At 37.4% G+C, this 25,053-nt stretch overlaps 1 protein-coding gene across 1 annotated transcript in view; it reads right to left on the minus strand.

Annotated features, from left to right (window-relative positions):
- UBL3 (ubiquitin like 3) overlaps positions 1-25,053 on the minus strand; it is an 83,647-nt gene that overhangs the window by 5,634 nt on the left and 52,960 nt on the right. Inside the window, exon 2 of the mRNA XM_004384154.2 lies at positions 4,561-4,669. Within this exon, the coding sequence (XP_004384211.1) occupies positions 4,561-4,669 (109 nt within the window). The remainder of the gene's footprint in view (positions 1-4,560; positions 4,670-25,053) is intronic.

Here is a 25,053-nt window from a genome sequence, read left to right on the forward strand (position 1 = left end):
TGCATTTCAACACATAATTAAGGTACTACTATACTGTTCTACAAATTCAGATCCCAACCAGACAGTGTGACAAAGACAACGCTTTGAAATTCCAAATAATTCAGACACCGCTAAGCACACATTGACGGCAGCCTTGTTCCCTGCTTGTTCTTCTCACTAAATAACAAGACTAGTTTTCGCCTGGTAAACGATACTAAAAGGTGCCAAGTTGTAGTCCTGAAGTTTACAAAATTAAAGCAAATGAGTTGAGAAAAATCTAATCCCAGTAAAGAGATACCATTTGAAAATTAATTTCAGTTACCTGTTATCAACAGAGAGGACTATAATGTTTCATTACTGTAACCTGTTTAAAACGTATATTCAAGGCTTGAAATAATAGGTTTAATAAAGATTTTTAAATGAATTAATAAATTGATATTGAAAATAACAAAAAAATTAAGTGTTTACTTTTGGATAATACTGATTTATTACTTTGTCTTTTTTTAAGTCAACTAGTAAATATTACAGAAGACACAACTTCAGTTCATTTTACCCAGAATATACTTAGAAGAAACACAAAATACAGCGTATATTAGAAGGTAATCTACAAATAAAGCTAGAGAAGTACACAAACATAACCAAAAGACAAACTAAACTGGTGGGCTGGATGGCTAACAGAATATTTAATTTCAGCATATAACGTGTGTTATAGAAAAGTATGGAACATCACTCTGTTAAAATAACGGTTTAAGCCTTAAACTCTAAACCAAAAATATTCCCTGAAGTCTTCTTTAAACCAAACAATAATTTAGCTTAATTAGTAAAGAATGTCTGCCTTGAGTATTGTGCTCTTTTAAAAAACTATCTATCTGGGATCAAACTGACAACAGCAACTCCTAAGGTTAGACAGGAAGCTTGAGGGGCAGTGAGTTCTTGTTAATTATGGAGGAATAACTAGGAAAAGAAGGGTTTGAATGGCTGCTCAATTTAAAGACTGTAATCAATGTCACTGAAATGTACATGTAGAAACTGACGACATGCTTTGCTGTGTAAATTTGCAACAATAAAAATTATTTTAAAAATTAGACACAATTCTGTTTATGGTGACAGAAAATTAGGCAATGAATATTAGTGGTGTAATAAAATTGATGTCACTGAATTGTACACGTGAAAAATGTTAAATTGTCAAATGTATTATGTATATTTTTACAATAAAAAAAATCAGATACAAAAAAATAATGGTTTAAGGATACTCGTGCTATGCGAACGAGACGCTTATGAACAGGGCGTGGAGTCAGTAATTTTCATTTACTTGCAGATGTAATTATTTAAGCTCGGATCTTAATAAACATGTAAGAATTCCTCAGTCGTCTTTGTCAAAAATTCTATTATGATGGCTGTTTCCCATAAAAGGAGACAACGATCAATGCAAAAAAAAGTTCTAAATATTCTGAAAAGAGTGAGTAACAGCAGAGAAAGAGGAGGGTCAAAATGAATATGAATTAAAATTTGATGAAACCGCTGCCTCTCAGTGACCCAGGTGTGGCAGAAAGTTGGGGGGATGGATCTGTGACGGTCTTCAGCCCATTCCTGGGGCTTTTTCCTTGTTTCTCTTCCCTACCCTCTGGCATTCCTTTGTGGCCATTTATCCCAGGTCTCTCCTCTTGAGCAAGAAAGATAAAATCAGCTCTTAACACTTTAGTATGGATTACACTGAATTCACTGGTCCTCAAATTACTGGTTACTAGGATATTGCTGGTCTAGATGGAAGTGTTCCATAGATAGAAAAAAAAAAAGGCAGTAATTGTCTAACCCACAGAGAAAAAAGGCTAAAGATACAAATTTCTCAGTTAATATGAAATTCTGCAAGTGCAATTTCTACAAATATTTGAAGTGTTATTTTGAGATGCAGAAATTTGAATCCACATATTTCATTATCTTATAAAAAGAGCATCCTGATTTCTGGCTTCATTGGTTATTCCCTCCCCCCACCTCCACCCCCCGCCTTGAAGGATCTGAAATTTAGAGACTCACCCACAGAAGGACAATGCTTAAAGATGAAGGAGGAATTCCAGCTTTTAGTAACATATATTTAGTGGACTTTTTTTGTGTGTGTCGGGGGGAGTACATCTGGCCCAATAATAGCTATGTGTCTGACTACTCCATCTATTAGCAATCTTTTCACTAAACTGCATAAGGATATGCTAAAGAAAACTAATTCCTCCCAGAAGTACATTGTACAAAGCATTTTCTTGTATGGATTTAATATTTACTACACATTATTAGCATCAGTAAATATTTTCCTTTACTGACCTTTAGTACTTCATGTGATACATTATAGACCTATGTACTTTGTTTAAATATTTTATAGGAATTAAAATTATTTTTTATTCCCTGCAGTGTCTAAAAATGCTGAACAGATTTGGCAAACTGAGGAAAGACCGGGAATCAAAAACTTTTATGTGGAAATATGAACCAAGGGTTGATATAATCAATTTTCAACACAGCTCATTCTTTGAGATATTATTTATGGCAAAGACCTGCTGCACTGAGTCTCTCCTTTGTTGACCATTAATCGGGGAATTTTAAGAAGTTAAATAAAACTAATTTTAACAATCTAAGTCAATTATGAAGGTAAAAGTATTTTTTCTTACCTCAAGTAATAATATTGCCAAAATAAAATAATTTTTTTGGGGAGGGAGCACAGGATACCTTATTGGTCTTCTTTTATTATCTTTTCTACAGTATCTCTAGATGTTGAAACTGACTAAAAGTAATCTTGTGAACAGAGCTAGCAGAACATCACTATCAGACAGGTATTTAAAATTCTTTTCATACTGAAGGTTACCTCTTTGTCGTGGTTATGAAGAAAACTCAATATTCTATGAGCCCTACGTTTAGTCAATTTACTTTTCTGAAACTTCTTCTTAGTGACAGCCTTTAGCTTCAGTCCCTCCCTGACTAACTAGCACTGACTCACTTGGCTACTGATGGGAAGAATGTTCCAGTACATGAAAGTATTTGTCTAAATCAGTGTTTCCTAAACTCAGGTCTGAGAACCCACAAAGATAGATCCTTTGGTTTTCAAAGTCCTCTTCAAGAATTTTTAAACTGTATTTTCATTTTCATGATAATCTGGAAGAGATTATCTACGTCATTCAAAGAATCACCTTACAATCAAATAGAGCCTTGGGATTTTGGTACCGACGTATGCATTTCTGTTTATGATTGTCCTGGTGCCAAGTAGTACTACTTTAATTGTCAAGGGGCTAATGAGAAAAGAACAGAGGTTAACCTAATACTTAAAGGATGCATTCTTGCTAAATGAAGGTTGAATGACAACTTGGTACACTGTATAAACGAAGGTTCTGTGGTAAACTGGCAGATAATTGAGTCATCACAAAATGCAGGAGTGTCAGCACGCCAAACTCAACAGTACCGCATTCACAGTGCCAGTACTGATGTGGTTTCAGCAAAAATACATCACCTGGTACATTAATGTTAATTTGATTATTATTGGTTTTAGAGTTATAGTTGCATCTTCTTTATAGATCGGTTTTAGTTTTATGGTTGGATACAAGCTATAAGCATAAAGAGTTTTAACTGGGTTTTATGTTTATACATTTTAAAACAAATAACATGATAATAAAAAATAGCTAAAGTCAGAGTTAGGAAACCTATGAGAATTTTCTTCCTCTAAAAAGGCTCCATATATTATTTAAGGTTAAGAAGCACTGATCTAAATGATTCATTTTGTATACACACTGTGTTCTTTGTTGAAACAAGTCTCAGTCTTTAACAGTCTAAATTGCTTCTGCTAGTAAAATTAGCTGAAATCAGCTGGCACAGTCATATGACTGGTGCCTGCCATAAAAAGGGCCAAGATGACACTTGGGGAAAGTTCAAAGGAAGATCATAAGCTGAAGATTTGGTTAAGGGAGGAGACAGTGTCCTACGTAGAACAGAATCACAGCAAGGAAGGAGTACCCCCTCCACCCCCCGCCCCCCACACTCACTCAAAATTCTGTTTGTCATGGATACCTGCTGTCTTGAAAATGAAAACATTAAGTGGGCTTTCTAGCTTCTTGACTTTGTTCAGAGAACACAGGAATTGACATGGAATTAGAAACTAACTTTGAATAAAACTCAATTTTAAACAGGCTACGTATAGAGTAGACCAAAGAGAATATATCATGATCTGTTAAAGATAGTTCTTCTTTTCTTTCACTTTCTGTTTTGGTATAGTAGATATGATACAGATACGAAAGTGTGTGTATATTAACTACTTTGAGTTTTTCTTCTTAAAATACATTTTTTCATTTACATTTAAACAGTCCGAAGGCAAAAGCCGGGATCTTCTGCACTGGGCTACTTTCACCTGCATTTTGCAATGAGAGAGGCAAAGGGTAAAATCTAGGGAAGGGTACAATGGTCTCCCCTTTAAGTCTGGGCCCCACATTCTCAATTATTTGTTTGTGCTTTTGTACTTTATATATTTGTCACTGTTTTAAAACTTTTGTTAAACAAGGGGGGACATAAAGAATTAACATTATTCACTCTCAAGAGAAAAAAGTCACTCACCCATTGGCCAATTGTCATACACATGCTTTGCAATGTCTGAAGCAGAATCATTAGGAGAAAACAGGAATTCTTTTGTTTTCCCGCTTACCAAGATGAGGCGCAAATTTATCTGGGGGGGAAAAAACAATGATTCTTTTAATATAAATCTTGGAATTTAAAGTTAAAAAAAAAGATCCAAAGGCTTTTTTATTTCAATCACAATATAAATTATTGCTAATGCCACTTTCTGCTTATTTTATTTAGTTAAATTCTGTAAACTTTTTTTAGAATGGAAATCGAAGTATATGATTTTATCTTCTAGTATATAAATAATAAATACACGCATACATATGCCATAATAAATGAACAAAAGAAAACCAAAATGCATATGCTTCTAAATTCAACTACCTAAACAGTACTCAGAATTGGACTTTTGTGTAGGTTATAACTATTACCATAAAATACAAATTTTCTATTGCAAAATTCTCATCATTAAAAAAGAAAAAAACTTAGTTGGTACTCCTTAAAAAAATAAGAGAAAACATGAAATTATGTATAACTTTTTATCCTACAAAAATTATTCAAACCTAAAAAAAAAATGAACCAAATTAATGGTTAATAGAGGAATCAGTAATAGTAGCTCCTTTAACCTCAAACTGTATGATAATTTCTTTTTTTAGTAGGAGAGCAGGGCATGTGACAAAGGTCAGAGATTCACTCACAGTAAGAACACTAAGGGGGATAACGGAACTAAAAATTCTGAGATCCACTGGATTTACATTTCCAAGCTAGTATGTATTTGCTTGTTGTTGCTGGATGCCGTCGAGTCGATTTTGACTCACAGTGACTCCATGTGACAGGGCAGAACTGCCCCATAGAGTTTCCTAGGCTGTAATCTTTATGGCAGCAGATCGTCAAGTCCTTCTCCTGGGGAGCCGCTGGGTGAATTTCAACCTTCAACCTTTCAGTTAGCAGCCAAGCCCATAACCACTCACTGTACCCCAAGGGCTTCTTATACTATTTTTAACATATTTTCCAAAATGCTCACTTTGTAAGTTTTACCTGCTCTGACTCATTCGATATTATTTAAAAAATAAAATAAAAATTCATTTCCCCTAACTCACAGAACTATAAACATGGTTTTCCACACCTCTGGGCCTCTGTTAAGAGAGTCAATAAGATGCCCTAAATTTAGGTCTGGTCTGGAGCGGAGCCCTGGGACCAAGCAATCTAGCCCAGATTCTTTACATGCAGAGAACAGAGGGTGTCATTGTTCCAGTTTCAACTGTGCCAGATCCCAGCTTACCCAAGCGCTCTTCTTCAGTTACCAATTCTTTTTTTCTTATAAAAAGTACCAAAAAATCTTTAAAATGCCAGTGTTCCCAAGGAGAATAGACTGATGCCTAAGTATTGAAGCACCATCAAGATACTGGGCCACTGATGATTATCTACCCCATGTCATGAGTGCTACTACCAATGCCTCGCCAATTTGATAATTTGTTGAAAGTTAGAAACATACATACACACAAATAATTCTGCATTCACCTTCAGTTGGATTCCATGAGAACCTGTATTGTTTGTACATCACAATAAAAGTTTTTAAAAAGATAAAAGGGAAAAACAAAAAACACCTTGATCCTTTCAATATATCCAGTAAGAGATTCTTATGCCTTTCCTAAGTCAATGAAATCAGACCAAAAAGCCTACTAAAGGAGATTTGATGAAATCACACTGCTGTAAAGAAGCAATATGATCCAGAAACTCTGCAAGTTCTACCTGAAAAAAGTTCAAGTAGCAGTTTGCAAAAATGATTAAATTGTAAGAAAGCACCACTTTATTTATGTCCTATGGCAAATAAGTAATCAATGATTCTTCAACCAAGGAACCTAACATCTATGCAGAGCATTCATGGCTGTGCTCCTCATGTATGAATACTGACAAATACATATTATGCTCTGAACTAACATGGGATCTTTTCCAAACAACTTTACAAGGATCCTTTAGTCATTAATGTCTAAGAAGTTATGTCCCTCATCATAATTCAGCCATATGTTTATTTAACCAGAAAGAAAAACTGACAGTAAAAGTTAAAGACTGCTTCATGAAAAAAGCTTAAACCCACAAATGAAAATAAAAGCAATAAACACGCAAAATTAAGCTGCTGAGTAAAGTAACACATTGCCTGAATCACAGCCCGTGCCTGGACAGTGCCTGGCATATAGTATGTACTCCACAATTACTGACTGACCAACGTTGCAGTTTCTTCAGTTTCAAGATGCAGTGGAAATGGAGAATGGATAGGTCAGAGCTAAGATTCAAATCCAGGCTTCAGGATTCTGGGCATTCTAGCACACGGACAGTGCAGTGGGCAAAATGCAACGGAACACAATCTTTTCTAAGTAGTCATGTGGACGTGTGGTTAGTTCCATTGTGCAAACACCTCAATCTTTAATTTGCTGGACTCTGCAGCTTTACTGTCAGCAACAAGCCACAGTTTATAGAAATGCTATCATTTAGTAAGGCATGTTGACAAGTAAAATTAATTCTGAGTGACCATATTAACCTGTACACTGTACCTAGTTTTCAAGTAAAGAAAAAGACTGGGTTATTGATAGAGAAGATTAATGAATGGGTCCTGACTTGGTCCTACATTGATATCTATGAGAAGACCTTGTTCCTAGGCCACAAGCATGACTCTGCCTCAGTCTGCAGTCAAGTACATCTTAGGATGAGAACACCAAAACACCGAATCCCCCATCATTTCATTTAGACAACACCTTGAAAGCAATCATCCAGATAAACACCTGAAGACACAGGTTGGTCAGTGGTTAAGTTCATATACAGTGAAACCTGTGAGAGCTGGAACTCGACAGGACTGCCTTGTTTTTCCAGCTCTCAAAACTCTCCTGCCTTTGACAGGGTGCAGTCACTACTTTTGTTATCACTCGTTTTAATGGAAAACATTTGAGTTTTCCTTCTCTGACATGTTTCTGCCTTACACACGTTCCAGCTTTCACAGATTTTACTGTCTTACAGCAAAAACCTTCTCGGGCGTGTTCAGATTAAAGATGTCAATTCTAGCTCTTTTCAGTAAATGTACAGCAATTCCTATAAACGTGAGCTAGTTCCCTTTAAAGAATAATGTCTCAACTATTTAAACATTGAATGAGAGAAAGACCTTCTTACTTCTTTGAAGCCAAGCTGTCAATCTATAAAATATCTTAAAAGAATCTCTGCTTGTATAGTGGGATCCGACACATTGACAATGGGTTAAAAACAATATTCTCATTTACAGCTTAAAATGTGACACATTTCATGTACATGCTCGTCTAACAATCAGATAGATGATCAGTAAGGGCTCTGAACGACTTGGTCTGAGACAGAGCTCCTATTGTGTAATAAAATTCCCAGGGCATGGGGTTTAGAGCATCCAAATGAATTACATGTTTTATAATTACTTTTGAGGCAAAACAAATCAAAACAAGACTATTAGGGAGGTAACAACTACCATGATGGTATCCAGTGAGGCCAATGGAAACAACAAGAACCCTTCCACGCATGTGATTTCAAGTTTTAAAAGGTTTTCAGTCAAATTACCAATTTTTTTTTTTTTTGTCAGATTATATAAACTGGGAGGAATCTCATCTAGAACTTAATTCAAACAACTTGTTTCCAATTAGGGTGGAAAAACGCAGGGGAAGGAAAGAGGGAGAAAGGAAGTTGGAGCAGACTGGAATGTGACTGGAAATGAAACAGATATTATGGAGATGGACTATGCCCTTTAAGAGAAATACGGCTGTTTCCCACTGAGAAATCGGCAGGCTGATCAGAAAAGGAATTCCCAGATTCTCCTGGGAGAGTCTCTTAGAATGAAATGAGTAGTGGGGGACTATTTCACATGCAAGTTCGTGGAGAAACTGATCAGCAGAAGCGCCTCTACTATATGCAGTGCTCATTCCAGCTGTTTTGCTAAAGGACAGTAACAAGCAAGTGGCCAGCGGGAAAGGTGTTAGGCCCTCTTTGCAAATCACTTTTAAAAAGCTCTCAATTTATCTCAAGGGAATTCTGGTGAGTGAAAAAAAGTCAACCCCAAAAGGTTACATACTGTATGACTCCATCTATGTAATGACAACATTACAGAGATGGAGAACAGATTAGTGGTGGCCAGGTGTTAGGAAGGAGGTATAAGGCGAAGAAGATTAGGGGGCATGAGGTTATAAAGGGGCAGCACAGGGATCTCTGTGATAGAACTGATCTGTATGTCTTGACCATGGTGGCGTTCACAGGAATCTACTCGTGATAAAATTGCATAGACCTAAATAGATACACCCAAAACCCACTGCTGTTGAGTCAATTCCAACTCATAGCGACTCTGCAGGACAGGATCAAACTGCCCCACAGGGTTTTCAAGGCTGAAATCCTTACGGAAGCAGACTCACATTTTTCTCCCGCTTAGTGGCTGGTGGGTTCAAACCACTAACCTTCAGGTTAGCAACCAAGCTCTTAACCACTGTGCCACCAGGGCTCCTACAAATGGATACACAGACACACATATCAGTTCACAGAAATCTGAAGAAATCTGAATAAAGTTTGTAGGTTTTATTACTGCCCATTTCCTGGTTGTGGTATTGTACTATAGCTGTGTAAGATGTTCCCATTAGCAAAACTGAGTGAAGGGTACATGGGATCTCTATTATTTCTTACAGCTGCATGTGAATCTAAAATTATCTCAAAAAAAAAAGGAAGCTCTCAGCTTGCTAAAAATTCATATGGTATTATATGTCTGTCTCTGCTTATTTTTCTTAATTGCATTTGAAGATGAATAGCATTTTCCAAAAATAATATTGAATTAAAATCACTACTTGATCTAGATTTGATCAGTGACTTATTTTGAGCCATGCTATGAATTTTAAAATAGATAAGCATATTCCCTTCATTTTCTAGAGTTACGGATTTATAAATGCCATTTTAATCTTTTTAAACTGCAGTGTACAAGAAAAATGAATGAGGGGGAAGAGAAATGTATTCATTTTTCTAAGGAGGACTGATTTAAAATAGAAATTACTCGAACAATTGCAGGGCTAAAACTACAGTAATTATATATATTTCATAAACCTTTTTTTAAATCACTCATTTATTCAAACACTTTCTCAGACAGCCACTGTGCTTGGTGCCCAAATTACCAAAGACTAATATGAAATCCCTTGAAGATTTCATAATCTTGAAGCTATGAGAGAGGCTAATGATGGGAAGAAGGGTAGCTAGTATATAGAATTGCAGGTGTTCAAATACATACTTGCTGTACGAATTAAAAACATAATACAAAGGAAGCCCCTGTGAGTCTGAGATTCCAGAGTATGCTATGGTACAGTGAATAAAAAAGCAAAAATGGTAACAGCTTACCATTTACCACGTGGCTTACTGTATTTCAGGTACTGTATTTAGTTACTCCTAGCCCCTCTCTGAAGGAGTCCTGGTGGCTGAACAGTTAAGCACTTGGCTACTAACTGAAAGACTGGCAGTTCAAACTCACCCAGCGGCTCTGAGGGAGAAGAGACCTGAGGATTTGCTCCAGTAAAGATTACAGCCTTGGAAACCCTATGGGGCAGTTCTACTTTGTCACATGGGGTTGCTAGGAGTCGGTATCAATCTGACGGCACCGGGGTTTTTCGTTTGTTTAGCCCCTCTCTGAAGAAGGTATTTCTACCCCCATTTAAGAGTAATGGGTACAAGTTTAGAGACATTTAGCAATATGCTCTCATCAGTGGGTAAGTTGAGATTTGCACTTAGGTCTGCTGACAACAAAGTACATGCTGTTCACCACTCTGCCAAAGGGCACCAGGAACCATCTCACCCGCTCTTCCCCGTGCTGTGCTCCAACCACATGTATCTTCTTTCAGTTCCTCAAAACTGCCAAGTTCTTACTTGCCTCAGGGACTTTACACATGTCGTTCTGTCTGCCTGGAACACTCTGCTCTCCCCCTCCCCCCGAATCCACACATTTCGGCTTATATGTTTGTAACGTGATGGCACAACAAATGCCCCTTGAGCCCAATCATCCCTGGATGAAATAATGAAACAGAATCTTTAATAAAAGAGTAGGAAAAGAATTTCGAATTAGAACTGGAGAAGCTAAGAAAGCTTTCTTATTCCCCATGGAATGGCGCAGCAATCACATTTGTGAAGAAGTTATATATTATAAGGCATCGTGAAAACAGATTTTAACTTATAAGAAAATACATCTGAATTCCTTCTATGAATTTACTTTTATTCAATAGACTGAGGTATAGAGTCTTAAACTCAAAGTACACTGAGATTTGCTAAACAGATTGAAGCTATGGATGGGATCTTTTTCTACACTGTTATTTTTAGCATTTCGCATGATGCAGACTTTAATACATATTAAATACTAAATCTACTAAATTTTTACAGGTGGAAAACTCAATGGGATTCCCTATTTTTAACTGCAGAAACATTTACCTGCCCTGAGACGTAGGTAAAGGGTAGGTCAGAGAATTCTCCAGCTTAAGTGCCCAAGTAAAACATTAACATCGCCTCATTTTACTTGGAATATGAATTTCCAGAACATTTAACTCATTTTAAAATTTAAATAGACAACTACATTCCAAAGCAACATTTAATACTTTTTAAATTATATGAACCATTCAACTATTTATAAATTAAATTACCTTCTGAGTGCTGAGCATGAACAAGAAGCTGTTGGGGTTATAAAGATGAATTAATAATAACAGTGAGTTAGCCTACGTGGCTATGTAGATTGATTTTTTTTTTCTCACATCAGTGAAGAAACAAAGAAATCTTTAGGTTCTTGTAAATATACTTCAGAATCAAATGATACAGCACAAAATGTATAAAGCATTTAGTGCCTGGCATATAGTGAGCACCTGATTAGCTATTATAAATTCTCTCTCATTGTCACCATCATAACCATCATCAGTTTAATAAATCATAATATCACTACTATGTAATGCTCCTCCTTTAAATACTTCACAACGTATATTTACTCTAAAATAAATTTGGAAAACACTGATAAAATTAAAATTCCATGAGAAAACTGAGCTCTGTTTTCTTGAGCATTCTTACTAATTGGTAGAGGAGCCCTGGTGGCGCAGTGGTTAAACACTCGGCTGCTAACCCTAAGGTCGGCGATTCGAACTCACCAGCTGCTCTGGGGGGAAAGATGTGGCAGTTTGCTTCAAGATTACGGCCTTGGAAACACTACGGGGCAGTTCTACTCTGTCCTACAGGGTCACTGTAAGTGGGGATCAACTCAACGGCAGTGGGTTTGGTTTTTCTTCTTAAAATTTTTTTCAAATCCCAAATCCTGTAAACTTAGAATACATGTTACTTCTGAATTAGACTGTGGTTCTATATCACTTTGAAACCTGACTACAGGTTTTAAAGGGATCTCCCTTTAAAACCTGCACAGAGAATCCAAACTAACTGCTTTAACCAGATTACAATATGTTAACAGCAGTCCAGTTTCCTATACATGCTGTCCACTAAACAGCAAATCTGAATGAAATGAAAGCACTCCCTCTGGGGCTCTGGATCTGTATCTAGGGAAACCTTTGTTTTGAAGAGGATTTTTAGGTCTCATGACTCACTAAATTAAGAACAACAGTTCAGTACAATTGGTTCTGTCAACCAAGCGTGGAAGATATTAAACCAGAGATAGGAGAAAAGGAGCTGGCAACGGCAAAGCAAGAGGGGACGTTAGGGGGAAGGAGAGGGTAGTTTTTTCTCTAGTCATAATCGGTTTTCATGTATTTCAGAAGATGACAATTCTTTCTTCCTCTCTCCATCTCCCATTAGTGAAACATGACGGTGGAAGTTTTTTGCCAAGACAGCCTGAAATGATGGGAAAGGAATTAACATTTACTGAATACCTACAATGTATCGAAGTTTTCCTTACATATATTATCTCATTTGATACAGTTCTAGCAAGGCCGTATTCTGACACCCAGTATGTAATAGTTTCTGTTCTCCCTAATCACCTAGCTACTCCAATGAAATTCAGGTACGACATAGGATGCATCTTTTAGATGTCTCACTTCTAAAACTTTCTTGGCTTTGCCATTATTTGAACCTCTCCACAATATACCCCTGGCGGGGGTTCCCCTTTTGCTGTGGGTGCCAAGTCCCAGATTCTCTCCCTCCTACTTATTCTATGGTTTACTGAAGCTACTTCTGCTCCAAATTCTCAATACTACTTCCTCAATCATTCAACACAATAACTTTGAAAACGGGAGAGAATCTCAGAATTCACCCCTATCTAGTTCATAGGTAGGGAATGGATGAGTGGCAAGAGGCCCTGAGGAGTTAGCTAGTTAGTGGCAGAAGTAGAACCCAGGTTTTCTCTTTCCTGGGTCAGGGTTTGTTCCAGCATGAGCTTCAATGCCTCCGCAAACACCCTCACAATCCTCCCCTAGTTCCTTCTGCACATTCGCAACAGCCACTCCAGAAGGGCTTTCTTTTCTCTTAGAATTCACACAGCTTTTGAGATAAAATACTCCTTAATTAATCTACTACATACTAACTGAAAACTAATCCTTCATTCCTCTGAGCCATGGAACTTCTACGGAATATAAGTAGATATAAGCAGAAAAAGGGTTCTTATTTACTGTAAAATAAATTTGGAAATGCTGGACTAAAAAAGTCAAATGTTTCTTTACTGCAAAACTTCTCAGAATCTTTCATATGTTAAAATGCATTGTGGATCTCTGAAAGGCGCGAGGGCCTATACCGGAGTGTTCAAGATTGTTCTATTTTCAGCTAATGCTTCAAAAGACTGAACACAAGGCACTAAGCTAGGTGCTACAGAAGACACAAACATGATCCAAACATAGTTCTGATTCTACAGTACTTCGGGTTTACATTCAACCACCGCAGGAGGCAGCAGGGCTAATACAAACAGGTCACTGCAACGGGTATTTGTTTACTGATTTTCAAATTTATTGAGTATGGTGTATTGATGTGGAAACAAATTTTATTTGTAATAGAAAGTCAGTCATCAGTCCTACGTCATACTATTGTATCTTGAAAAATGTTGAAAGAGCAATGATTAAAATAATCTATTTACATCTACTGTTAGAGGATATCAAAGTTATTTTCCCCCTTTATAACACAATTGTAAATTAAATATTTGTATCACTGCTATATGTGGAAGAGCAAGACAGACCCAGGGATGGTCTTTAATATTAATTAGACTAAACTTCATGTAGGTTGGACACTGTATCAATACAAAGATGAATAAGGCTTATCTTCCCCATATACTTTTAAAACATCATGGAGACAGTGGTTTAGGCTAGATGCTATAGCCGTGGCTATAAAATAATTTTAATGTGTGTCTTTGCCCCATGAAAGGAATACTAATAGTTCTCTGAGGGATTGTTTTAGATGGTTGTTAAGGTCCTTTTCAGCTTAATATCATGTGATTCGCATTAAAAAAAAGGTCATGTTATTTAGAAATATAACAATTTTATTATGTATAATAAAATAATATACATAGGACACATAAACAGTCAGTAATGACCAAGTTATTCTTGTCGGTCACACTTTATACCCGAATTAATTAATAGAGGTAGAATGATGTAAACCCACTGCCTTCATTTCCTCATCATTAACGCTTTAATTCCCTATAAAACCAAAAAACCAAACCCACTGCTGTCGAGTTGATTCCGACTCATAGTGACCCCATGTGACAGAGCAGAACTGCCTCATGGGGTTTCCAAGGCTGTAATCTTTACAGAAGCAGACTGTCACATCTTTCTCTCATGGAGTGGCTGGTGGGTTTGAACCACCAACCTTTCAGTTAGCAGCCGAGTGGTTAACCACTGTACCACCAGGGCTCCTTTTCTTTAATTCCCTATAACCAATGCCTATTGAAGCCACACTAGTGAACTGTACTCTTAAAGGCCACATATGATCAACTAATAACAAAAAATGGCTTCTTCACCTTTTTCATTTTCCTTGTCTCTTGCGACATTTGACACAGGTGGCAATTCCTTACCTCTTGAAAGTCTTTCCTCACTAGGTTTCTACGTTTCTACACCAAGTTTCCCGAAGTGTGTTTTCTGGAACACTAGGCCCCATGAGGATTCTGGAGAGAAAAGCATTCAGCAATCTGATCTGGGAAACACTGCTTCATATATTCCCCTCATGGAGACCTGCCATGTACATCAACTTATTAAAAGCCCAGAGACACTGAGCTTCTATTAAGGGTAAGAGAAAAATTTGGAAATGGATAGTGGTAATGGTTACACAACATGACGAGCATAGTTAATATCAATGAATGGTACATGGAAAAAAGGTTGAATGGCAACTGTTTTGATATATTTACTTACCACAGTTAATAATATTATACGTTTTTTAAAGTCTAGGAAATTCCTGCAGTGAACAAATTTGTTTAACTTTATCTAATACAGCTGGAGTATGTGACCACAGAATCAAATTTTCTTTTCCATGTTGCCTGTTACCATCCCACAGACCTAGTGTATGGCAAAGCACAGCTTGGAAAATACTACCTCTGGTGGTACAGTGGTTAAGTGCTCAGCTGCTAACTGAAAGGTTGGTGGTTTGAGCCCGCCAGCCTCTCTGCAGGAGAAAGATGTGGCAGTCTGCTTCCATGAAGATTACAGCCTTGGAAACCCTATGCGGCAGTTCTACTCTATTCTAGAATCATTAGGGTCATGAGGAATCAGGCAATGAGGATTCCTGCTTCTCTGATCCTTCTTCAGTTGTTCTTTTCTCTCTTGTACTCCAAATATGGGCTTTATCAGTGTTCCCTCATCAATCTTCTCTCCCCCCACCCCAACCCCAATACTCTCTCCTTGAGAGAGCTCATCTACTCCCAAGGCTCCAATGGTCTCTTGTTTGGACTATCCCCAAACTCATTCTGCAGAAAGCATCACTTTCATTTCTCTAACTGCTAGCTGGCTGTTTCTAATGGATAGTCTTTCCCCTCAAAATCAATGTGTAAATTTGAACTTATTTACCCGCAAGTAACAAGCATTCCTCCCGACTTAATCACTTCCGCTGAATTCTCTTTGTCTCCCAGTAATTCAGGCTTGGAGGCACAGTCATCAGTGACTCCTGCCCTTCTATCTCATCTCCCCTTAGACAGTTACTAAATTCTTTCAAATTCCCTGTCACGTATCTCTTATCCCCAGCCCATCCTGCACACTGCCTAAAGCTTTTATCAGGCAAGAAGCTGTCAGTATGTTATAGATAGCTAACACTTACTGATCCCTGCCAAGTGCTCTGCAGTACATTGCATGAGGTACAGTTAACCCTAACATGGCCCTCTGAGATAGGTACTGTTATCTCCACCTCACAAAACATAAACTGGGACACTAAGAGGTTAAGTGACTGCTTAAGATCACGCAGGTCCCTACCCGAATCTCTATGCCAGACAAATTGGTATATTAATTATAAATCTCATCCTGGCAATAGTCTTTGAAATGACTTCCTGACACCAACCATTGAAGCCGATGTGGCTCCAGCTACACTGCTCATTCCTTCCTCCTTCAGAGTTTCTATCCAATCACTGGCAACTGTGTGTCCATGACTGCTTGGAACAATTCTGGTTTATGACTGTTGTTTCACTACTGTTATAAGCAGCGCTTCCTTTTATCCTCAAAAGTACCTGTTTAGACAATTAAAAGGTCACCCTGTATAGATCACATAATTTACTGTAGAAAGATACAGTTTATATATGTGTCTTAACTGCCTAATTAAATCACGGTCCAATCTTAAAACTTTTTAATACTTCTCTTAGCACCAAACACAATTTCTTACGTGTGAGGCTGCAAAACAATTTCAAGGATGAGGTGTATTTTGCTGTGTCTCGTTTCCCAATGAAAATTCTACTGATATTTCAAAAAAGGGAGAAGATGGGCATTCTAAATAAACTCATGTAGTTAACCTCAGTCACAGTGCCTGAAAACCAGTGGGTGTTTAACTAGTAGAAAACGAATGATGAAGGTATCAGCGTATGCCAGACTATAGTCAACATTTCGAAAACATTTCAATAATGTACATGTAATAGGACACTTTATGTATAACCAGGAAGTGGATCTACCAAAAATTACCACCAAAAAAAAAAAAAAGTTTCCTAATATCTTTAACTGTTATGTACAGTCAGGTGATGACATACTCCCTATTTTCCATACACAATGCCACAGACTAGAAACTCTGAAACAGACCACAGCGATAACAAAAAGCACTTGCCCTGAAGAGGGAAAAAAGCATTTAAAAATCATCTGATTCTTTACAATATGCTTGTCAGTCAACCCATTATTCAGAAGTGACAGCAAACTCTCCTGTTTAAGAAGAATACATTCTCTCTTTCTATGAAGAAAACGATTGTTTCCTGTGGCCTGTGCTTTGCAGCTTATTCAGCTCCCAAAGACAATCCGCATCAACCTGCGACTAGTGATACTGTCACTTAGTGGTGCCCCAGATAGCCATGAGCTCATTGCTCTTAATGTTGAGGTTCTCATTTATGAATTAATGGTTCTGGAATATTTAATAATTCTTACTTGAATACAGTTGTGTTTTATTAATTATTACTGATTAAATTTGAAAACCTTAATAAATAACTTATCGGTTTACCTCGGACTAGTATGGCAAACTGTACGGCAGCAGAGCTCTGCACAGCAAGCAGAGATGAGCTGGGTGAGTGTGATGAACACATCAGCGTTACTATGTGGTGTGAAATAAAACTATCGATAAAATACAGCATAATCAATGTCACTGAATTGTACATGTAGAAACTGTTGAACTGATGTGTTTTTCTGTTTAATTTCAAGAACAAAATAAAATGTAAAAATATATATAGCATAAAACTCTGCATCTATGTACACTTTCTGAGTGTTCATTATAGTTGTCACAGAATATAAATCCAGCAGCAGCAAAACACTAAGTATTACCAACAGAGAGCAAACAAATCGCAACAGATGGCTGCAATGAGGAGAAATAATGGAACTGTCGAGTGCTAAAGTACAAATTAAAGCTAAAAAGGAAAAATTTTTTAAAGAAATGGTTAAGGACAGATGAACTTTTGAAACTCCTCACATGTCCTTGAGGACTGTGTTTCAGTGGTCATTGGTGAGCGCACAGCTCAAGTCAGAGGGCAGTCATACTTAAGGGTGACACAGTGGTTAAAGCACTCGACTGCTAACCAAAAGGTCGGGGGTTTGAACCTACCCAGTGGCTCCATGGAAGAAAGACCTGGCAATCTGCTTCCATAAAGATGACAGCCTGGAAAGCCCTATGGGGCTGTTGTACTTTGTCACATGGGGTCACAATGAGTCAGGATCAACTCGATGGCAACTGGTATCTATCTCCTGGTTTCTTTATAACCTTAGACAATTATTTAAAAACTGTGAACCAAAGTTTCTAAATTTGGAAAAAGATATTGGTTTGACATTTTATGGAGCAGTGCCAGGGATGTTTTCACCTTGAATTGTTACTCTGGTAACAGTGCATTCTGCTCTTTTCGTGTCCAAGTCTTTGTATAATTGTCTAATTTGTTCATAGAAATTTTCCTGTATATGGATATTCCCTTCTTTTGCAGTCTGTTAATCATTTGCCTACTATGTGACTGTTTAAATGTTCAAAACCTACAAAAGCAAAAGAAATGAGCAGATGCATTTCAATGTATGCTTCTAAGATCATGAAATTGGATATACATGTGATTCTGATTTTTTGCAGCAGTTTTGGGGGAGAATTAGACGCATCATCAGGACTACAAAATAACACGGGCAGAATTCTACTGAAGGTGACCATTACGGTTATTATGTATTTGAGCCAAAATATTCTCTTCTTGGTGCTCCTGAATGATAAGATAGCAAACATTCATTTCACATTCAAGTACTCAAGCTATTCACTCATGAATGGAATTGGTGATTTTGATACATAAGCTTTTATGTACACAGGACCTAATGACTCTGAGAACAACTCTATAATCAATGGCTTTAATCAAGCACATACTAAATTATTTGATCCTGCCCACCACCACCAAGAAGATTCCGACTCATAGCGACCCTACAGCACGAGTAGAACTACCCTATAGGGTTTCCAGGGCTGCACTCGTTACGGAAGCATACTGCCACATCTTTTTCTCTCCAAGTGGCTGGTGGGTTCAAACCGCTGATCTTTTCAATTAGCTGCTGAGCACTTAACCACTGCACCACCAGCGTTCCCTAATTTGATCCAAACTGATTTTAATTTGCAAATTTTTGCATCCCAAGGCTTCATCTGTAAATTTTTGTAACACGGATTACATTTAATCTAACCATATGACTAAAATACACTTACTATGCAGTGAAAAGTAATAAGATTATTAATAATAGCTAACACACATAACTTTTATTATATGTCAGATCCCCTTTAGGTGTTTTATATATATGGCCTTATTTAATCCTCACAGCAGCCCCGTGGGGAAATTACTATCATTATACCCATTTCTGGAGCCCTAATGGTGCAGTGGTCAAGAGCTCGACTGTTAACCAAAAGGTCGGCAGCTCCAATCCACCAGCAGCAAGGTTGGCAGTTCCAATCCACCAGCAGCTCCTTAGAAACCCTATGGGGGCAGTTCTACTGTCCTACAGGGTTGCTATGAGTCAGCATCTACTCGATGGCAATAGGTATATCCATTTTTACAGCGGTAGAAACTAAAGTAAAGAGAAATTAAATAACTTGCCCAAGGTCAAACATCTAAGAAGTAGCAGAGCTGGGCTTTAATCCTGATTTGGCCTTCTGACTGTGCTTTTAACCACTATGTTAAATTGCTTATAACCATTAAAAAAGTTGTAAAAAGTAGAACAAAACAGTTATTTTTGCTTTGAATGCTGGTATTTAAGAAAAGACAATTTAAGTTAATTGACATAAGGAAGATAAGGACTTTTGGGAATATTATGAAAGAACTTCTCGGGTACTGCCTGGGTCTGAATCCTAGCCCTCTACTTATCAGCTGTGTCTCATCTGTAAAATGGGGATGATGTCAGTATCTACCACATAGACCTGCTGTTAAGGATAAATGAGTTAATACAGAAAAAGTTCTTAGGAATGTGACTGTCTCATAGTAAACGGTATATCAGTTTTTGCTATTATTCTTTTTATTTTCAAAGGCTTCAAAGACTGATAGCAATGATTTTTGTTTTAGGATACCAAATGTCATTTCAAAACTGGATCTTTCCTTTATATGTAGATATACAGAAGCATTAATGGCAATACTCATAGCCACAAGGAAGATCCTTTTTTGATTCATAAATGGAATAAATGAACAGAAAGAAGGGTAAGAGAACGTAAGAGGTTTTCCTGATGTAGCTGGGTAATAAACTAGATATAGAGGGCAAGTGTTAAGTAAGAGTATCTACCTTAGGGCTGCTATGAGTTGGAATCGACTCGACTGGCAACAGGTTTAAAGAACAATTTGGTTATTAAGTAAGAGAAGGGAGGAAGAAAAAGGGGTTGCAGAAAGCAACCCTGGGCAGATAGCATGCTGGACGCTAGGTGGCACCATTGGCAAAGGGTAGCTGGGTAGCTAGTCAAGAATGTCTGTATGGGAAGACCTTACTTTTAGGAGGATGGACAAATATCACAAGATATTCACAGCTTTTATGTCTCAGAGAGTGCCTATATTGGATTTCTTAGAGATTTCTGAGATGTATGTCTTCAGAAAGTATTCTCCAATCCTATCAAGGCATTTTCAGCTAAGAAATATGAGAGAAGTTGAGAGCAGCTCAATACAACCCAAATTTGTTGTTTGATAGCAAATATAGGTGCACACACATCTCTATTTCTCTTTAGCTCCTTTTCAGAATGAAAATAATGTCAGTTATTTACTAAAATCCTACATCACGTTCCACAGTCTCTGGAAAGGGAAAACATATTTTTCAAAATATGAAAAATGTTTTTCTCCATAAACTATCTTATGTAATTGCCTATAGTTATATTAACTAGCTTTCTCATATGAATAAAAATACTTGGTAAATAAGTATCTCCATAAAATTATTCTGATTTGAATATTCCACTGATTTTCTATAAAAACAAAGAGTTATATAGCATATCCAAATACGTAATGAAAAATATGAGGGCTACAAGAATTATACTAAACCATGTACATTTAAAAACTAATTTTACCTGTAAGCCTAGTAAAGCCATGATAAATTCGTGAATCCAATGACCACTACTACTGTTAAAAAGTCAAAGCTTCCAAAGACAATGCTGATTATATCAAGAGTTAGAATAACTTCGATCATTATAAAAATTTCTTTTACATTTTTTAAGATGGACTACTGTTATTTTTACACAAATAACGCATGCCTTCGTGACCCTAATCCTCCACAGCATGTTCTCTCCTTTTTAAAATGGGTGTGATTGAGAACTTGACACAACACCATGATGAACCTGTAAGTTCTTTCCCCGGCTTGCCTTCTCCTTCACACATACCTTTGTTAATGACTTTGCTTTGTTCTGTGAGGCCACCTGTAGATTACAGCCCAGATGTCTGGCAAGTATATCTTTAGTCTGATAAGGAGATGTCCGGCATGTATCTCTTTTGTCTGATAAAGTCTCTTGTAATTATCTTTCATCCGGCCATGCCATCTGCAGGCTACAAAGTCACTGCTAACCCTTGTAAAAATCATATATAAGCTCTAATGTAAAACTGCCTTTCAGGACTCCATAAAGACAGCCTGTATTGCTCTTGGATGCCCCGTTGGTGCCACCTCCTAAATAAAATTTCTCTCTTTCTGACTTGGAGTATATTTCACTGACTTGACTGTTCCAGGGCACAGACTCTAATCGGGCAACACCTTCTATTGTTTGTTTGACAACCACTCCCTCCCCCACATGAGGTATTTTTGTAAGCGCGCTACACTAATTTTTACAGCAACATGTAAAAAAAAAAAAAAATTGGCATAGCAGCACTTGTGAAAATAACTCGAGGGGGTAGGGAAGGAATGGTTGGCAAACAAATATAGAAGGCACATGTTATTTCCATAAAAATGTTAATGAGTTTTTAAATCTTAAATGAAATGGTATCAAAATGAATTCAAAATAAATATATTTAATACAGATATTTCAGAAGACTGTTACATAGAGATACAATAATGACAATCTAGTGTACATGCAGAATACAACTTGTATAAACTTTAAAGTGCTGCTTTGTCGCACTCATCTAAAGATGCATCTTTTTTTTTTTCTTTAAACTGTAAATAATGAAAACACTCAGCTTAAATAAAGATATAATTTTAGGTCAGCCTTCAGAGCATCCAATTTTTCAAGTCTACCACAGTTTAAAGTCAGATGGCTCATGTAATATTTTAAGGTTCTTCTAAAGTCAAGTGGTTACATTACTTTACTCTATTAAACCTTATTTAATGAATTGCTCAATTCACAGAATTTAGTTCAGGATCAGTCTATATTATCAGGACCCTTGGGTAAGATGAGACATTTGGATTGCCCCATTTCTTTCCAAAATTATGCTTCCCAAATAAACCTGAGTTGTTCTGATTAAAAAAAAAAAAAAAAAAATTATTGTCAAGAAGTTAATTGTCAGAGCAAATATTGCCACGACTTCTTCTAATCACTCCAGAAATATATGTAATTAACCTCTGACTCCAGTTCTTAGTGCTGTCTTGTATGTTTTACTTACTGGCGTGGGTTATAGCCCAATATTTTAACCTGTTCATTTTCTATAAATTTCCCTCCACAACTGCTCTCCTGGCAGTACTAATCCTGGTTGTACCATCTCCTCACCCCAGGAAACAAAGATTCAAAGAAACTACAGTATTAATATAGGTCTGAATCAGAAAGATTCACTGGTGTGCTTGTGGGACCAGTTTTTCTGCAAAGACGAGAAGAATGGGGCAGGAGTGATGAGCTGGAAGATGGAGAGAATGCTAAATGGTGACTCAGACGAGTGAAAGAAACAAAGTGACAAAAGTGGAACGAAAAAGAAGGACCTCTGGCTCAAGGACTGGGGGTGGAGTGTATGGACTGCTTGTCCAGCCCACAACTTGCGGACAACTGGGAGGTCAACATTCCTGGATACCTGGGGACCTTGTGTGGGAACAGGAGTATGAAAGAAAAAGCTTGCCCCATGACCAAGGTGTAAGTAAGCAGACCAGCCAGAAATTGCCCTCCAGGTAGAACAGTAGTGAACACATTATGTACCATTACATTATAAACCAAAACCAAACCAGTTGCCACCGAGTGGATTCCAACTCAGGCAACCCTGCGTGTGTCAGGGTAGAACTACTCCATAGGTTTTCAGTGGCTGTGATCTTTTGGAAGCAGACTGACAGGCCTTTCTTCCAAGGTGCCAATGGGTGGATATGAATGCCAATCTTTTGGCTGTAGCTGAGCACTTAACCATTTGCACCACCCAGGGACCCGATTACAGTATAAGAACCCTGAAATTAGGGACAATGCCTGCTTCTCCCTTGATTTGCAAGTTGGCTTCAGAGTAATCAAACCTGTCTAAAAATGATAAGTAACTACTTGTAAATCATACTGGCATTTCTAAAACTATACTTCCTATAAGCAAGTAACTTGCCTAAGAATGCTCCAAGCCAACTGGTCCAAGCACAAGCTAAACTAAAACACCAAGGTCTCTACACCAAGTCCACACTCCCAATTTCATGTAAAACCAATACTGAGAAATATCTGTAAGAAGTGGTGGTAGGAGGTCTTTTGTTTTTTAAAAGAAGAAATAATTTTAATGGCATTAAAAATAATTTAGCTCTGCTGCTCAGTTCTTAGGACAGAGAGCCATAAGAGATAAGAAGAGAACAGAAGATAAAGAAGGTTGAAAAGATCCATTGCAAAGGAAGGGGCTTCCTAGAGCTGGCACAATAGGAGCAATTCGATGATAAACATTTAACTGTGTGCTAAAAGGCTGAACATGTGAGCTATTTTTGGAGCCCCTGGAGTTAGCTTCTGCACCAGGGGTGGTTTTTTATGCACAGAAAATAGTACAGTAAAACTTGCAAAAGCCTAAACCTGTGTAAGGCAGAAACCTGTCAGAGAAGGAAAACGCAAATATCTTTCACTAAGAGAAAGTGACACAAAAGTGGTAAGACTGCACCCCGTCAAAGGTGGAAAATGTGCGAGATCCGGAAAAACAAGGCAGTCCCATTGTATTTCGGCTCTCACAGGTTTCACTGTATTTAGAGATTTACTTCGGATTTAGTTTTAAAAATTAATATTTGATTCACGAGAGTTACAAATTTAAAAAGTCAGTCCTCCATTAAACTTATAAAGTTAGCTTGAAAATTTTATTCAATTTACAAGTATGGCAAAATCTATCCCATATTGGTGGCCTTTGATTAATTACTTACATTTTAAACTGCAACTACTAAGTGAATAGATTCTATTTCCTTTTTAAGTTTTTTAACTATCTGATGGCAAATCTTCCCAATTACTTACTAATTCTTAAAAATCTACTAAGTTTAATTTATAAAAATGGTGAACCTTAAATTCTCGTAAATGTTCTAGCACTATTTATACTTACAAAACTTTGACCTAAAAATTGCAAGTCAAAAGCAATACTCAATTACCAATAAGCACACGAAAAGATGCTCAACATCACTTAGTCATTAGGGAAATCCAAATCAAAACCACAATGAGATACCTCTTCAAACCCACTAGGATAGCAATAATCAAAAAGACAAAGATGTGGAGGAACTGGAATCTTTAAACATTGTTGCTGGGAATGTAAAATGGTGTCAAACCAAAAACCAAACCTGTTGCCGTTGAGTTGATTCCAACTCATACTGACTCTACGAGACAGGGCAGAACTGCTTCATAGGGTTTCCAAGAAGCACCTGGTGGATTCAAACTGCCGACCTTTTGGTTAGCAGCCATAACTCTTAATCACTACACCATAGTACAGCCACTTTGAAAAACAGTTTCTCAAAATGTCAGACACAGAGTTACCATGTAACTCAGCAAATTCTACTCCTAGGTATACACACAAGAGAACTGGAACATATATCCTCACAAAAACTTGTACACGAACGTTCATAGCAGCATTATTTATAAGAGCCAAAAAGTGGAAACAAGCCAAATGTTCATCAACTGATAAATGGATAAATAAAATGTGGTGTATCCAAACAATGGAGTATTAATCAGCCATAAAAAGGAATGAAGTGCTGATACACGCCACAACATGGACAAACTTTGAAACCATTATGCTAAGTGAAAGAAGCTAGTTACAAAAGCCTTTTCACATATTTCCTATCTTTTAGGGCCACAGTTCTTTTGTTGTTGTTGTTGTTAGGTGCCGTTGAGTCGGTTCCAACTCATAGTGACCCTATGCACAACAGAAAAAAACACTGACCAGTTTTGCGCCATCCTCACAATCACTGCTATGCTTGAGCCCACTGTTGAAGCCACTGTGTCAATCCAGCTCACTGAGGGTCTTCCTCTTTCGTTGACCCTCTACTTTACCAAGCACGAGTCTTTCTCCAGGGACTGATC

This window comes from Trichechus manatus, unplaced genomic scaffold, assembly GCF_000243295.1.
Source record: "Trichechus manatus latirostris isolate Lorelei unplaced genomic scaffold, TriManLat1.0 scaffold00118, whole genome shotgun sequence".
Classification (NCBI taxonomy): Eukaryota; Metazoa; Chordata; class Mammalia; order Sirenia; family Trichechidae; genus Trichechus; species Trichechus manatus.